Here is a 17,821-nt window from a genome sequence, read left to right as displayed (position 1 = left end):
AAATGAAATCATAACTTGAAATCTTTACCTTTTAATTTCTTTATCTCTGAATGCTCCAATCTTTTAACGTCTGGAGACCTCCAACTGAGAGGTTTTCTTGTCTTGGTGTCCTTTCCATAACCATTTCGGGTCGTCCGAGGAAAGGACTCGGGCCGATTCTATCTTGGATGTTCTTGTCCTTCCGAAAACCTGCAATCCTGCCATTGTATCCTTTGTTGGACTAACCGTTAGGTTTTTCTTGCTCTTGGTGTTGGATAGACCGAGAGACTTTTTCTTTTTCTGCTCTCGGTGTTGGACTGACCGAGAGGCTTTTCCTGCTCTCGGTGTTGGACTGACCGAGAGGCTTTTCCTGCTCTCGGTGTTGGACTAACCGAGAGGCTTTTCCTGCTCTTGGTGTTGGACTAACCGAGAGGCTCTTCCTGCTCTCGGTGTTGGACTAACCGAGAGGCTTTTCCTTGTTTTCTCTGCAAGGTTGTCTCCCTGGCTCTCGGTGTTGGACTGACCGAGAGACTTTCCTTGTTTAATTTGTTGTAGGGGTTGTCTCTCCGTATCTTTTCTGCAAAAAGGGTTAACGAAGCACTGCATATACTAAAACAAAATAGCAGAATGCACAGTAGCACCATATATTCTTTTCATCCGTCGGGATGATTTTGTGATCCTTTCACTCACGACAGGAGTGAAGCCTCAACATATGAGTCTATTTTATCAAAATATATAAACATTTCGGCAAAGCGTACAAGTGCATGCATATATATATTTTTTCCTGGTTGGTAAAAACCAACATTTATCCTTACTTTAACGTAAATCATGTTTGTCAAAGAAGAGTATGAACTTATCTGGTGAATTCGATGAAGATGAACCGTCTTACTTGGAGCTCCTTATCCTGCACGCCACTCGATATGGTGCTCTTTGGGAGAGTTCCTTAAACTGGACCATCGGCTCGGATTTGTCCCTCGGCACGTGACTGTGCACTTAGGAGGATGGCAAATCTAGAGGGGTCCTCAAAGTGTGCCATTTGGAACTAGGAACTCGGGCATAGTCTCCTCGGGATAGTACTCTCGGAATAATACTCTCGGTATATGTCATCTCAGTACATACTTTTTTCCTCGGTAGAATACCCTCGGATCAAACTTCTCGGATTATACTTTCTTCTCGGTATATCACCTCGGATCTAACTTTTCGCCTCGGTAAAACACCTCGAATCTAACTTTCCGCCTCAATAAATCACCTTGGATCTAACTTTTCACCTCGGTAAAACACATCGGATCTAACTTTTCGCCTCGGTAAAACACCTTAGAAATAACTTTCAGCCTCAATAAAACACCTCGGATCTAACTTTTAGCCTCAATAAAACACCTCGGATCTAACTTTCAGCCTCAATAAATCACCTCGGATCTAACTTTTCACTTGTGTAGAACACCTCGGAACTAACTTTTCGCCTCGGTAAAACACCTCGGAAATAACTTTCAGCCTCAATAAATCACCTCGGATCTAACTTTCAGCCACAATAAAGCACCTCGGATCTAACTTTCAGCCTCAATAAATCACCTCAGATCTAACTTTCAGCCTCAATAAAACACCTCGGATCTAACTTTCAGCCTCAATAAATCACCTCGGATCTAACTTTCAGTCTCAATAAAACACCTCGGATCTAACTTTCAGCCTCAATAAATCACCTCGGATCTAACTTTCAGCCTCAATAAATCACCTCGGATCTAACTTTCAGCCTCAATAAATCACCTCGGATCTAACTTTCAGCCTCAATAAATCACCTCGGATCTAACTTTCCAGCCTCAATAAATCACCTCGGATCTAACTTTTCACTTGTGTAGAACACCTCGGAACTAACTTTTCGCCTCGGTAAAACACCTCGGAAATAACTTTCAGCCTCAATAAATCACCTTGGATCTAACTTTCAGCCTCAATAAATCACCTCGGATCTAACTTTCTTTTTTCTTTCTTTTTTTGTTGTTTTTCGACAAAAAAAAAAAAAAAAAAAGAGCCCTGGCCTTGTCTCTTCTTCACTTTTACAAGTTTTCAATGCGTGATCCAAGTCCTTTCTTCAATCCCTTCCGCACGTCTTCATAATGTCCATCTCCTTCCAGAATTCAAACCCTTCTCTTTATTTATTTTTCTCTTATGTCTGTCTCCCTCTCTCTCAATCACGTCTCTGCCCATGTGATCAGATTGTGATTGACAACGTCATGGCCCTTTCTTTCTTGTCATCTCTGCAGAGAAGGTTAACAAACACGTTGCCGGTACTATAGACGAGCACAAATCTAGAGATATACTTTTATTGACTCAAAAATCTCTTTCTAATAAAAGGAAAGGCATGGGCTAAGAATTTTTTCAATTTTTCGCAAAATCAAGGCTTGAGAAGTTCAAACCATCATTCTTCATTTATAAACCCAATTATTTGTCTTGTAGTGCCAATAAAAAATATTAAAAATCAACAAGTTTCAGAAGAGAAGCATCATTCCAACCAAAACTCAATAGTATAGTTGTAAGGCTTCATGTTTTTTTTTTACGAAGCATTTGTAAATGGACAAGGGCACAATAATTATTGATCTTTGCCTCTTGTTGAAGAGAGTTTCAGATCTGACACTCCAAAATTTCTCATCATTGGATTTCATCATAACACATATAGTTATCCACACCATGAATTTCTTTCCACAATTTAACAAATCAGAATGAAAAGAAAGGTATGGACTTATCTTGCGCATCCGCAGTGAAGAGTTTTGATTTTGTGTCGGTGGACGCAGATTGGGGGTCTTCATGAAGGAAACCATCGGCCGGTTTCAGCCATGAATTGTCGTGAAGTCATCGTTGTGAATTTTGTACTTTTTTGCTGTTTCAAAAATAAGCTGAATCCATCATCACCGAGCAATTAGGTTCCGATCCGTGATTTCAAACTTGACTTGATCGCGCAGTCACCGTTGCGGATTTATTTTTTCGTAAGAACGATTCTTCGTTCCCACAGACGGCGCCAAATTGTTGGTACAGTTTCCGGTACGGTGACGTGTTGCCTTGTGATTCGTTTCCTTCCTTAATCTTCGCTCTCCTCGTAATCTGCAAAATAATAAACGGCTCGTCGGACTATGGGGGTGCCGACCGGACCCCCACTCCGATGCCTAAGTCAATTCAAACTAATTTTCTGGAGAATATTTGTAATCTCAAAAGCTCAGAGAATCTGCTTCCTTTTTTAATACCTGGCGTAGTAATCTTATTTATAAGCTCACAGTTCACAGTTATAAAACTGCTAGAGTGCTTGGAACATAATCTAATTAGGAGTCTGAGTCCTAGATCACATAGTCTTGAATCTTATCTTTCTAATTAGGAGTCTGAGTCCTAGATCACATAGTCTTGAGTCTTATCTTCATAGAATTCAAATTGGGTAGTAGAGTCCAAACTGGATATGACACTCTCTTTAACTAATGTCATTCTATTAGGTACCTTATCCCATATTTGATGGGATAGAAGTCTATCTTGATATACTTGGGATATACGTCTTTTTTGAAATAACGAATGGTCTTATAAATTGGGTCTAATCTTGCTGGGCCGACCCGATGGGCTCGGCCCACATGTCTTTGGAGCTAATTATTTCTCCAACACCACTAAAGCAATTGACTTGGAAATACTACGGCTTTACTTCCTAAATACCTCTGTTTGCCTTTGTTTTGAGCACCACGAACAGAGTTCCTCACTTGTAAATGAGTCATTTTTTTGAACTTATTGAACCGCCATGATTGATGAACTTGGTGTCCCATCTTATGCAGCCTTTCTTGGCTTCTTGCTCTACCTTCCGACACGGCATGACCAGGATGGCAACGAGTTTACTGACTCATATGCTGAGTGGAAGAATATTGGATTCTTTATACTAACTTCATATTTTTCTTACTTGAACAAGAGCAGAATATAACTCTTACGACAAATTCTCAATTAATTTCTTTCTTGTTTCCGCTACTTTTTGTTTCAAGTTATATTTCATTACAATTAATTTCTTATATGGTATCAAAGTCACTTTAACGTAGACTTCAACCTTTTCGAATCCTTTGTCTTTATTGGCCCACGTGGCCTTGTCTTTTGGTCAACTGCATCAACGGATTAGAATTGCCAAGTTTACATTCAAAATTTGGTCCTTGCCCAAAAATATGATTTCAACAAAATAAATAATAATAATTATAAAGATATGATTCTCTACCACCTAAATATATAATTTTTCACAACTTTGTCTATGTGGCAAGGTGGTCCCCACTTTATTTTATTTTTTAAATATAAAAAATATTTAAAGCTAGTGGGGGACCACCTTGCCACATAGACAAGGTGGTGAAAAGTTGTATATTTAAGTGGTGAAGAATCATATCTCATAATAATAACTACGTAAAACGGTCTTAAAAAAGAAAAATCAACCAGTTCTTTTTATTTCCAAACTCAAGTTCACTTTGAGTTTGATGAAATGTTAGAATATAGGATTCTCTATATGTCTTATTTTGATATTTTCCTTACTAGAATGTTTACATTTACGTGTGATTGTAATCGAATCATAGAATTTTGTTACTTTATTTGTATTCACTCTCCCTATTACACTTCATATTTTTCTTGTAGAAAGTGATCGTTTGTATTGTAAACATTAGGGGGTATATATGCGGGCGGATATTGACTGTCTGCATCCGCATACTCTTTATATATAATTTTTTTTTTTTTTTTTTTTTTTTTTTTTTTTTTTTTATGTATTTGTATATGTATATATATTACTGTTAATATATTAAACACACCGACATCATATTTTATTTAGTAATAAAGGTTATTATTTTTTCAATTATCATCATATTTTACTTACATTACAATAGTTAGTATATTTTACATTTAATTGATTTCATGATTTGTACTTGTAGGGAAATTGATTTGGATTCATGGTGTGTCGAAGATCCGTTGCCATCAACATCCACTTAAGAATGTGTTATATTTAGACAATTCATCAATCGGAAGCCGTATCAACAAATGATCAACTTCGCATTCATTCTCCGATCCAATTAATACCGATGGCGACAAGTCCATCTATGAGTCATCATACGGGAACATCTAACTAGTTAGTAACATAATAAATAAACAAAACTTGGATTCTATGTCATATAATTTTGCATTGAAATTAGGAGGGGATCTTTTTGGATCGAGTTACATATAATTTTAGACTAGTCATTGGATCCTCCTTGTACCATTTAAACATCTAATTGGATCTCATTTGAATTGCTTTATCTATATATTGCTACATGGTATAACCTTGTTATAGAGCTCGGGAAACACGAGATTCTATTTTAAATCTAAAATTTTGTGCATATTAGCCGAGCATGATTCATAACCTAATGCCATGTGATTAGAATATATATACACATCCGGCTTAGGAAATTTCATCTTCATTTATCACATTTTTTCTATTATATATCAACTTCCACTATGAGGTGGTGTCAACACCCCAACTTCTAAAATGTCGATCCATTTGTCCAGTGCCCATTAATCTTTGCAATTAGTCAAAAAGGGACAACCAAAAGCTAACACAGAAAGCACGTTAACATACAGAAATTTACAAGTTGCTTTTAACAATCCTGAAATAATGAGCATTTCAAGAGATAGAAAATATATTCAAGTAGATCCACACACACACACACACAAACAGGAAAAAGTAAAAAATTAGAAGCCCTATACCAGTTCAAACCTATGCTAAAAATAAGATCCAAAAACAACAACGAGAATCATAAAATTATCTCATCATTGAGTACGCTGACCTTGGTTCATGGTGATGAAACAAGGATTGAATGGGACCCCCAAACTCAGCAAAGAGCTGAAGGTCTGGAGTCACTACTAGAGATCTGTTCAGATTTACTAAAACGGGAAAGGCTTGAGGAACTTGCAGGGGTGTTAAGACCTTTTGGTGAAGAAGCTGTTTCATCAAGAGAAACAGCAATTTGGCTGGCACAGAGCCTAATGAATACTTGCAAAACTGGCAGTGCAGCCTAGCAGAATGGAATTTGAATGGTTCTTCACTTGTAATGTCATTAAGAATATATTTATATTTTTAATATATATATTTTTTTTATTAAGAGTGACATGTGTTACTGTTCTATTGATGATGACGTGGCACAATAACGGAATTCGTTAAGTGTGTTGATGAAATTTGAGTGCATGGATTAAATGTTTATTTTGACGTGCTCCGAGGACTTCTAAATTATGTTTTATAACACATGTAGCGATTTGTTATTTAAACCGACAATAGGAACTGATTTTGCATTTATACCCTCTTTTTATTATGCATCCAACAGCTTAAGTTCTATTTGTTATGCCCTAATCCCCAATTGCACATTTTCCGCAACTCATGGATAAATCAAAATGACTCTAAAATTCAGCAAGGGAGACTATGCCGCACATAAAAATATTGAGAGGCTATCACAATTGACCAAATAAGTTGTAGTTTTTCACTACAGACAAACGGTGAATGGCATAACAAACAAAGTAACCAAGATTAATTAATTTTCTCTACGATGGGGATCACATTGATTGCAAATTGAAAATATGAAAACTAACAAAACCTTTGATTATTAGAATTGAAACTTGAGAAATCAAACTGATTAATAGACTCTTAATTAAGAACCAAATTGATAACAGACTCTAAAGCGACCAATGTGCAATTTTAAAGACGAAGATTATAAACCTATCTTTTATGCTGTCCATGAATTGAAAATATGCAACTATCCATTTATAACTAATAACCAATGGACTGCAAACTCCCCAAAAACCTGTAATGAAGCCCAGAACCACAGTAATATGAAACCATAGGATTTTATGCCCATTGTCCTCATCCTTAATGTCTCTGTTGTTGCTAACAATATGGGCACACACATGTAGAAGTGGAGGGCCACAAAATCCAGGATACCCTCATATACAGAGGCATGAAAGCTCTAGAGCTGAGTGCCTGATGGTATTGGTCCATGCAAATTGTTGATTGCAACACTAAAGCTATGCAAGAAATGTAGACTACTTAGTGATACTGGTTTGTCGCGGGACAACTGATTTTCAAAGAGGTGTAAACCTTCCAAGTTTGTGAGCTCAGACACTTGGTTTGGGATGTTGCCTGAGAAATTGTTATGACTAAAATCCAGCCAAGAAAGCAACTTCAAACGGCCGATCTCAACTGGGATGTTGCTGCTAAGATTATTTTTTGCAACAACAATTTTTGATCCCATGTTTGAGAGAAAATTGGCTTCAAACTTGAAATGGCTAGTCTCTTCAACGCCAAAGAATATTGGTAAATCTAATTTATTGTTGTCGACTAGAGCCTTTGTTTGACACTAATGCTGGCAATGCACAAAGTTCCTTTGGGAATTCACCTGAAATGAGGTTATTAGATAAATCTAAACGAAAGAGCCTTGGAAGAGTAGACAACCAACTAGGAATTGAACCTGTGATACGATTGAAACCTGGATCCAAGGCTTCTAGCTTCTTAAGCTTAGATAGCCATATAGGAAGTTGACCAGTTAGTTGGCATTGGCTAAGAGTACTCAAACTTCGGAGATTTTGAAATCCATCATAACCAGAAACATTGTCATCACTTGGAAGTGCCTCGTGTGGAAAATTTCCTCCAAGGTGGACAATACTAAGAGTTTGGCAACGCATCAAAATCTTGATTGTGCCTGTGATATTGGTTAGCCTGTTGTTAGAAATTGAAAGGAAAAATAAGAATTTCAATTGAAGTACCTCAGAGAGGATTTGTCCCTCCAGTCGGTTTGCAGCTAGTCGAATTGCAATCAAGGACTTGTATGAATAAAGGCTTACTGGCAAGTTACCGGAGAAGTTATTAAACCCCAAGTCAATTATAGTAAGTTGATGAAGACTCGAGAAATTAAAGGTAGAGATGTCTCCTTCAAGAAAATTGAACCGTAAAATCAATTTAGTGAGATTTGTGCAATTCACCAATGTTGGGGGCAAAGAACCTCTTAAGGAGTTCCCATCAAGGAGTATGTATTTTAATTTGGAGAGCTTTCCGATATCCACAGGGAGCTTGCCCCCCAATTCATTTCTATATAACTCAAGGTTTATGAGTTTTGTAAGGTTCACGATGTCACTACTAATGGGTCCTGAAAGATGATTGGAAGGTAAGGAAATTTCTTCCAACCCCGTCACATTGTACATATCATTAGGAAGCGGTCCTGAGAGAGAGTTAAAACCTGCCCGAAAAAATTTTAGTTTGGAACATGCCCCAAGTCCACTAGGAATATGGCCACTATGATGATTATAAGAGAAATCGAGGAGGCTGACCAACGAAGAATTGATGCAAGGAAAGGAAGGAATAGGGCCCATGAAACTATTATTGCTGACATTGAGCTCGATCAACCTCCATGCTCTTTGAAGGGATGCAGACTGGATTGTTGCGCTAAATTGATTGCTAGATGTGTAAACAATGTGAAAGGAGGCAGGCCAAGCAGATATATCTCCAAAGAGACGGTTGTAGCTCAAATCAAGGACGTTAAGTTGATTCAAGGATGAAAAGAATCCCTTAGGGAGAGGACCCAAAAGTGAATTGTGAGAGAGATTGATGCTTATGATCACAAGAAATACCTTCCCACCGACAACAATCAATGGAAGACCAATTTAGTGGAGGAGAAGAAGTACGGTTGAAGGCTAAGGACGAGAGAGAGTCGCGGTCTATTTGGCTGCATGCATGATTCGTGGAGAAAATACCAAAAAGAAACAACAAGGAGAAGAGGAGATGATAAGGCTTTAAATACGGCATGCTTCTTGTTTGATATGCTAAACCAGAAGAATCGATTTTTTAAATAGCTCAAACCAGAAGAGGAGATGATAAGGCTTTCGCCAGCTGTGCAAGGAATCGATTTCCCTTGACTTTTCTTGCGAAGATAAAACAGCCGGCCGGCTCGCACCACTTCTTAATTACTAGCAATTTTTATCATGTTTTACACATGAGAAGAAAAATGTTTGTCTTTTTTGTTTCCTTTTCAAAATTCTTAAGTCAAAGGATTATTTTAAGAGCTCCTGATTTCTTGAGCAAAACAATAGAATATTTAGTAAGCATATCATCGATGAAGATGGTAGTGTAACTTCCAAACAATTAATTTATGATTAATTAATGGTGTACATATGTTTGTCACGTGATTTAAATTTTTCTAATAACATATCATGTATATGATTTTAAGTAAAGTAAATAATGGAGATGGGATCTTTCTCTCAACACAAATTGCTAAGTGTGTGTTTATTGTAGTACGTTGATTGGTGGTGGGGCAGCGATTGATGGAGTAGTCAGAAACCCAGACTCGTCAGCCGAAGATTTTACCTTATTTGCCATAAGTTTGATGTGGTATCAGAATATTTAGAGATTCATAAAATATGTAAAAATAAAAATTTAATCACTCCTTACAAACAAATTTCATCTACTAATTTGACGATTTCATTATTATGCCACCTCAAAGTTAATTAAATTCCGACATTGCCAAGACGCCAACATGTATCCTATTCATTTATGATTTTTTAAAAACACACCTAAGATTTTCTATACCATGTTTTTAAGGGTTCGTTTGGGTTTACAATTTGAAAAAGTGCGATTTGAAAAAGTAATTTTTAAAAACGCAGTTAATTAAGTACTTTACAAAATCGTATTTAGACCTTTAAAATCACATATTAGCTTTTAAAATTTTGCGTTTTCATAAAAGCATCTCATTTTTTGAGATTTTAAAAAGCTGTTTTCTCCATTTTCAAATCGCTATTTTTTTTAAAAACAATTTTCAAACAATTCAATTTTTACGATTCGGTTTAAAATCACATTCTTTGCCTATAAATTACAATCACAAACACACCGTAAGCCATCTATTGATCTCACGTCCGCCAGCTAGGTAACTTTGGTTAAAACCCCAAGCCTACAAAAATCAACCACGCCATTGCACAAGGGCAAAAAATTAAATAAATAAATACACCGTTCGTTCATCTTTCTTCCACACAGTTCTTGTTCTTCGAGAGCCATTCGTAGAAGGAATATCTTTAAAAATAAATATAAAACTATTAAAAGGAATATTTTAATATCGCATTTCAAGTGTCATCCAAAACAAAAGGCAATATAATTGTATCGTTATGAGGCACCTCAGAAGCGATAGGGTGTGCTTGTGAAAAATAAATGCTTTAAATGTTACTGTTGTTTATATCGATGATCTATCTTGGTGTGAGCTCTCCGAGATGAGGAAGGAACATGTTAAAGTCATTTAATTAAATAGGTCGAATTTAAGTTTATGTACATAAATTACAATGATTTTCTTTGTGGCCTAAGAGATGTTTTCAATAGTTAATTTTTCCTACAATTAAAGTTCTTGGTGAAATCTGACTGCTCATATTAACACATTTATTGTAATCCATACACAATGTAGGTTGTTGGCACTCCCATCTAAATGTGCCCAGAGCTTCTGGCAGATTTACCATATGGATACAAATCGGATATATAGTCATTAGGTTATAAATATCTGCCGACATTATTAACTAGTCATGTCTAGCTACGTACCCAGTGGTATTACAACTCCAGCTAGAAATAACATTTGCTAATGGGACTCCCGCCACTACAAAAAAATCAGGAATTTTGGACGGTTTGAAACCGTCCAGAAATTGAAAAAAAATAGTTTGAAAAACGGTCCAAAAGGTTTTTTCTCAAGATAATAGGTTGCTAATCCAGGTTATAGACGGTTTGGGTCAAACCGTTCGCAATTTATTATTTTGCAGACGCTTTTCAAAAAACCGTCAATAAATTGGAGTTTTTTTTTCTAAATGCAATGATTTGTTGTCCTGAAACTTTCACCACATTTTAGGCTGCAGAGCTGTCGAGGCATCCCCATTTACAGCCATACCTTGCTCAATAACCTGCTTTTATTCGAGTGAAGTCTGAATGCAGCAGCAAAATTAGACCAAAACGAACCCAACTATCTAACAAAGTTAGTGTTGGAAAAGACACCACAGGTGGAAAGGCAAGGTCTTCAAAGAATTTGGGAAGTGACCAGGTAGGAAAAGCACATGCATTCAGTAACGCCTCGGCAAAGGAAACCAACTTCTCTGGTTTTGTTGAAATTGAAGTTGCGACAACATCTAAAGCAGCAAAGGGTTCTAGAGTTATCTCCAATTCTGTTGAAAAAATTGGAAATGCCAACTTAGAAAGTTTCTCCAATTCTAATAGAAGCTGCCTTGGTTGATATTGTCAGCACATGAAGATAGGAAACAAGGGTGTGCCTAGCGCAAAAAGTTGACCATCTTCGGTACAGTCAACAATCTCCTTCCAGCGTTCAGAGAAGACGACCCAGACATCAAAAGAGGCTGCTTTCTCATCAGAATCAATGACCCCATTTTCTCGATGTCACTAGAAGCTCCATTCAAATTCGTAAATATCTTTTTTTCTTGTGTGCTTACAAGAGATAAGACTATCATCTACCATAAATCATCACAGTGGCCAAATTCCTAGTGGCTTGGAGCATGTTCCAAACTAAAGGTTTTTCGGGCAGATTTTAACTCTCTTAGGACCATGCTTCCTCATGATATATACAATGAACTTTGAGGACCCATTAGCAGTGATATCGTGAACCTTGTCACACTCGCCAACCTTGAGTTATATGGCAATAAATTGAGTGGCAAGCTCCCTGAGAATATTGGAAAGCTCTTTGTTAGTTTAAAGTACCTAATGATTTATACAAACTCTTTAACAGGTTCTTTGACCCTATCTTTGGTGAATTGTACTAATCTCACACAACTGATTTTAAGAGACAATTTCCTTGAATGAGACATCTCTTTCTTTAATTTCTCCGGTCTTCATCAACTTATCGTAATTGACCTTAAAGCCAATAACTTCTCTGGTAACTTGCCAATAAGCCTCTACTCATGCAAGTCTTTGATCACAATTCGATTATCTAGAAACCGACAAGGGGACAAATCCAACCTAAGGTGCTTCAATTTAAATTCTTATCTTTCCTTTCACTTGCTAGCAATTGGCTAACCAATATCACGGGCACAATCAAGATTCTGATGCATTGCAAGACACTCGGTATAGTCCTCTTTGGAAGTAATTTTCTACATGAGGCCATGCCAGGTGATGACATTATAGTTGGTTACAATGGATTTGAAAATCTTTGATATTTGGATCTTGGTGCCGGCCAACTGAGTGGTCAATTTCCTATATGGATATCCAAACTTAGGAAACTAGAATGTCTACATTTATATTTAAATTGTATCACAAGTTCAATTCCTGGTTGGTTGTCAAATCTTTCAATGCTTTTCTGTTTAGGTCAAATCTTCAAATCTAATAACCTCATTTTAAGTGAATTCCTAAAGGAACTTTGCGCATTGAGAGCAGTAGCATCATGAAAGGCTCTAGTTGACAAGATTAAATTGGATTTACCAATATTTGGCTCACACAATTACTACACATATCAATTTTCTCTCAAACATGGGACCTGTAATTTTTGTTGCAAACAACAGTCTTAGTGGTAATATCCCCGTTGAGATCAGTTGTTTGAAGCTTCTTCATGATCCTGATCTCAGTCATAACAATTTCTCAAGAAATATTCCAAACCAAATGTTTGAGCTCATGAACATCGAAAGATTGAATCTTTCTGCAAATCAGTTGTCCGGCGAAATACCAACATCACTAAGTAGTCTACATTTCTTGGCTCAGTTTAGTGTTGCAAACAACAATTTGCATGGACCAATACAATCAAACACTCAGTTCCAGAGCTTTGATTCCTACGCATATGAGGGCAACACTTGACTTTGTGGCCCCCCCACTTCCACAGAGACATTGGGGATGAAGACAATGGGCCTAGAATCCCATGGTTTCAAGTTAATGTGGTTCTTGGCTTCATCACAGGCTTTTGGGGAGTTTGTGGTCCACTGATTTTTAGCTATAAGTGGAGAGTTGCATATTTTCAATTCATGAACCACATAAAAGATAGGTGTATAGTCTTCGTCTTTAAAATTACATATTGGTCGCTTTAGAGTCTATTATCAATTGGTCGGTTGCTATAGAGTCTCTCATCAATTTGGTTTCTCAATCTTCGATTTGAATAATTGAAGGTTTTGTTAGTTTTCATATTTTCAATTTGCGTTCAATTTGTGGAGAAAGTTAATTAATCGAGTTGTGGAAAATGGGTAGTTGGGGAATGGAATGTGAAATAAAAGGAGAGAACATAAAATTCTTCAAGAAATGTAAAAACAGGACAAAACGGCTATACTCAAGGATGCTATGTCACTTATATGCTCTAATGCTCTATCATTCTAGACCACAAAACATACGTTGTTAGAATATATTGTGGGATGTGTTATCATTCTCCACAACGAAAACATACAATTAAATCTAATTTGATTTGATCTTTCATATTCTCTCCTCCTCCTCATAAATATGAACCATCTGTATTGTAAATTTATCAATTGAATAAGAGCACAATGTAGCCCTTATGACTTTATCCTATAAACTTAGGTCATTGATCAATCGAACCACGAAAAATCTCGTCTTGATTTTGTTTTTGCTATTGTCTTTATTTTTCTATTTGTTTGTCTTTTCTTTCATCCACTACCAGGCAAGTGAGATGGAATGAATTTCAAGTTTTATATATATATATATATATATATAAAGTAACTTCTTCCTTCTTCTTCATCTTGTGGAAAGAATTAATCAAATTAAAATACTCAAACCCAACCAAACCCAAGAAAGACTTACGAAATAAAAAACAAAAGAAAATAATCTAAAGTTATTGATTGAGCTAAATTTGTATAAAGACCATATATATTAGGCCAAATCCACCGAACCTTTTATCTGGTAAAAGAAGAATTAATCCTTTGAATAGAAGTAAGTATTTGGAGAGCTCAAATGGTATCCATACGAGGAGAATCTGACAAAGAAGTATCCACTGTGATCAGTCAAGCTAAGAAAAATGGAAAGTGGAGAGAGCACTTCAAATAAATAAATTCGTTATTCTTCTTTGTCATCGCTTACAATTCTGCGCTACTTCCTTTAATTTCTTCTTTCCTGATTTTTTGCTTTCTATAATTTCCAATCCCACTTACACCTTTTCAAAACATGAATGAATGATGGAGCATGCGACTTATTCGTTCTTTAGAATTTTACATCCCTCGCACTAACAATGGCCAGTGAAATCACTGCAAGAGATCATGTTGATGGGTGAATACGGTCCAACATCATGTCTATTTATGGAGTGCTACCCGAAAAATTCTAGGAGGGTGGCTGAATCCCTCCACTTTCCATTTTGCTTTTCATTACTCTATAATGTGAATTTTGCTAAAAGTCTTCGCCCTCCTGAACACTGCCAATCATCAGCTGCAGACACCAATTAAGAGCCGCATGAAGGATTGGAAAGTAGGCAGAAGATTTTCAAATTTGGTGTTGTGAGAGTCAAATGACTGATCAAGCACTCTGCTGAAGACGTTTGAGTCTTTGACAGCTGCTCTCTGTTGTAATGTTACAAACAATTTTTGTTTTTTTTACTCGGCCATTGATTCATATGTTTATTACCATTTTTTCATTACATGAGTTTCAAGAATGAAAAAATAAATTTTGACCATTTGGCCATTAATATTTTTATGACAAAAGGATTTTCTATGAAATCTTGTTCTGATACGGTTTTAAATTGTCTTTAACAAATGGAAATGGTCATGAGCTTTAAAAAGAGAAATCAGCTTTCACTAGTTTAACGGTTTAAACCATTGGACATTATTTAATAAGGTGATTTACAGAAACGTGCTATATATCTTTCTATAGTCATTTTCTCATCATGCCACTTTGTAAAATTACCATTAGATCAGTGGGGCCATATGTTTCTCACACATATCAGTGAGATTACTTACCTGACCAAATAAAAATAGGGCTGCCTTACCACTTACCAAGTCAAGTAGGTCCCCATAAGTGGTCTCTCATAATTACCTGCCTAAATCGTCTACACTTCAAGTAAATAATTGTAAGCAATTCCAATCCGACAAAGATTTTCTTCAACCCAGTTTATAAAATTCACTAACATGTGACAAATACATAATTTTTAAATAACAAGAATAAAGTTGAAAGAGAAACATTCTTTTTAAATAAAATTTTTACAAAAATATTTTGTATAAAAAAAATTAAAAAAAAAAAAAAAAATTGTCACGTACGGTAAGCATATTAGAGCAAATGGGGGAAGGTTCAAGACAACCATGCACAGTCCACAGGGGAAAGTGAAATGAAACATTTTGTCAATTCCAAAACAATTTTCGTGCCGGAAAGTCGTACATGGTTTGGAAGCATCAAGCATGTATGACTTTCCAACTTTAAACAAGTGGAGTTAGCGTGACTTTTCCATGGAATTATTTCACCACTGGACTTGTAATTTGGGCAAACTTGACATGTGCAGAACGATTATAAAATTACGTGGGCAAAGTTGCAGATGAGAGCTATATATATATGTACAAGCTAGTTTAGGACTACTTCATAACCATTTTTTCTTCTAGTTTGGCATATCAACCAAGAACCATGCCACATCATCTCCTCTACACCTTGTTTCTCTTTTGTATTTTCTCCACAAATCATGCCTGCAACCACATAGACCGCGACTCTCTCTTGTCTTTAGCCTTTAACAATACATCTTCTCCTCCACTAAATTGGTCTTCCATTGATTGTTGCCACTGGGAAGGCATTTCTTGTGATCATAAACATCAAGTCACCCAGATTTGGTTACCTTCTAAAGGCCTCAGTGGGAGTATATCTCCCTCCCTTGGAAACCTCACACATCTCTCCCACCTCAATCTCTCCCACAACTCACTTTCGGGTCCTCTCCCCAAAGGATTGTTTGTGTCCCTGAATGAACTCAAAGTCCTTGATTTGAGCTACAACCATCTATCTGGAGATCTATCTGGCTGGCCTTCCTCTCTTCAAATTGTTGATATATCCAGCAATGATTTCTGCGGGATAATCCAATCTTCATTCCTTCAACGAGCATGGAGGTTGACCGAGCTCAATGTCAGCAACAATTATTTTGTAGGCCCTATTCCATCCTTTCCTTGCATCAATTCTTCTTTGGTTAGGTTCCTAGATTTCTCCCATAATTATCATAGTGGCCAAATTCCTAGTGGACTGGGGGCATGTTCCAAACTAAAGGTTTTTCGAGCAGGTTTTAATTCTCTTGTAGGACAGCTTCCTCATGATATATACAATGTGACAGGGTTAGAAGAAATCTCCTTACCTTTCAATAATCTTTCAGGACCCATTTGTAGTGACATTGTGAACCTTACCAAACTCAATAACCTTGAGTTATATGGCAATACATTGAGTGGCAAGATCCCTGAGAATATTGGAAAGCTCTCCAAATTAAAGCACCTAATCCTTCATACAAACTCCTTAACAGGTTCTCTACCCCAATCTTTGATGAATTGCACAAATCTCATACAATTGATTTTACGGTTGAATTTTCTTGAAGGAGACATCTCTACCTTTAATTTCTCCTGTCTTCATCAACTTACCATAGTTGATTTGGGGATTAATTACTTTTCCGGTAATTTTCCGGTTAGCCTTTTCTCGTGCAAGTCTTTAATAGCAATTCGACTCAGCAAAAACCAACTAGAGGGACAAATCCCTCCTGAGGTGGTTCAATTGAAATTCTTATCCTTCCTTGCACTTGTTGACATTAGGCTAATTAATATCACAGATGCAATCAAGATTTTGATGCGTTGCAAGCCACTCACCATAGTCCTCATTGGACAAAATTTTCAACACGAGGCACTGCCAGGTGATGACAATGTTTTGGGTTCTGATGGATTTGAAAATGTCCGAGCTTTGGGTCTTTCTGGAAGCCAGCTTACTGGTCAATTGCCTTCATGGCTATCTAAGCTTAAGAAGCTAGAATATCTAGGTCTAGCTTCGAATCGTATCACAGGTTCAATTCCTAGTTGGTTGTCAACTCTTCCAAGGCTCTTCCATTTAAACTTATCTGATAACCTCATTTCAGGTGAATTCCCAAAGGAACTTTGTTCATTGCCAGCATTAGTGTCACCAAAGGCTCTAGTAGCCAGCAGTCATTTGGATTTACCAATATTTCTTTCCACAAGAGGTAATTCCCAATACAATTTTCTCTCGAACTTGTACCCTTCAATATTTGTTGGAAGCAATAGTCTTAGTGGCAACATCCCCGTTGAGATCGGCCATTTGAAGTTGCTCCATGCTTTGGATCTCAGTCAGAACAACTTCTCAGGAAACATTCCTGAACAACTGTCTGAGCTCACAAACTTGGAAGAATTAAAACTCTTTGAAAATCGGTTGTCCGGCGAAATACCAGCATCACTAAGTAGTCTACATTTCTTGCATCACTTTAGTGTTGCAAACAACAATTTGCATGGACCAATACCATCAGGCACTCAGCTCCAGAGCTTTGATGCCTCTGCATATGAGGGTAACCCTGGACTTTGTGGCCCCCCACTTCCACATGAGTGTGCCCATATTGTTAACAACAACAAAGACATTCAAGATGAGGACAATGGGCATAGAATCCCATGGTTTCCTATTACTGTGGTTCTTGGCTTCATTACAGGTTTTTGGGGGGTTTGTGGTCCATTGGTTATTAGTTATAAGTGGAGAGTTGCATATTTTCGATTCATGGACCACCTAAAAGATAGGTGTATAATCTTATTCTTTAAAATTGCATATTGGTCGTTCTAGAGTCTATCATCAATTTGGTTTCTCAAGTTTAGATTTGAATAATTTAATGTATTGTTAGTTTTCATATTTTCAATTTGCGTTCAATGTGATGCGGGA

At 36.8% G+C, this 17,821-nt stretch overlaps 2 protein-coding genes across 2 annotated transcripts; one reads left to right on the top strand and one right to left on the bottom strand.

The window, feature by feature from the left end:
- Positions 1 to 6,808: 6,808 nt before the first annotated feature.
- Positions 6,809 to 8,612, bottom strand: LOC133877017 (receptor-like protein 3). The gene has a single exon (XM_062315250.1). The coding sequence runs from the start codon at positions 8,350 to 8,352 to the stop codon at positions 7,312 to 7,314; it is 1,041 nt and encodes a 346-aa protein (XP_062171234.1). The 5' UTR covers positions 8,353 to 8,612; the 3' UTR covers positions 6,809 to 7,311.
- Positions 8,613 to 15,534: 6,922 nt separating this feature from the next.
- Positions 15,535 to 17,821, top strand: LOC133878477 (receptor-like protein 3). The gene has a single exon (XM_062317032.1). The coding sequence runs from the start codon at positions 15,548 to 15,550 to the stop codon at positions 17,723 to 17,725; it is 2,178 nt and encodes a 725-aa protein (XP_062173016.1). The 5' UTR covers positions 15,535 to 15,547; the 3' UTR covers positions 17,726 to 17,821.

Source organism: Alnus glutinosa, chromosome 9, assembly GCF_958979055.1.
Source record: "Alnus glutinosa chromosome 9, dhAlnGlut1.1, whole genome shotgun sequence".
Classification (NCBI taxonomy): Eukaryota; Viridiplantae; Streptophyta; class Magnoliopsida; order Fagales; family Betulaceae; genus Alnus; species Alnus glutinosa.
Note: the sequence above shows the minus strand (reverse complement) of the source record. Positions and strands in the feature narration are given on the sequence as shown.

What these genes read in the sequence shown, in the direction of transcription:
- LOC133877017 (XM_062315250.1), bottom strand. Translation starts at nt 8,352, where the DNA reads ATGGGCCCTATTCCTTCCTTTCCTTGCATCAATTCTTCGTTGGTCAGC.
- LOC133878477 (XM_062317032.1), top strand. Translation starts at nt 15,548, where the DNA reads ATGCCACATCATCTCCTCTACACCTTGTTTCTCTTTTGTATTTTCTCC.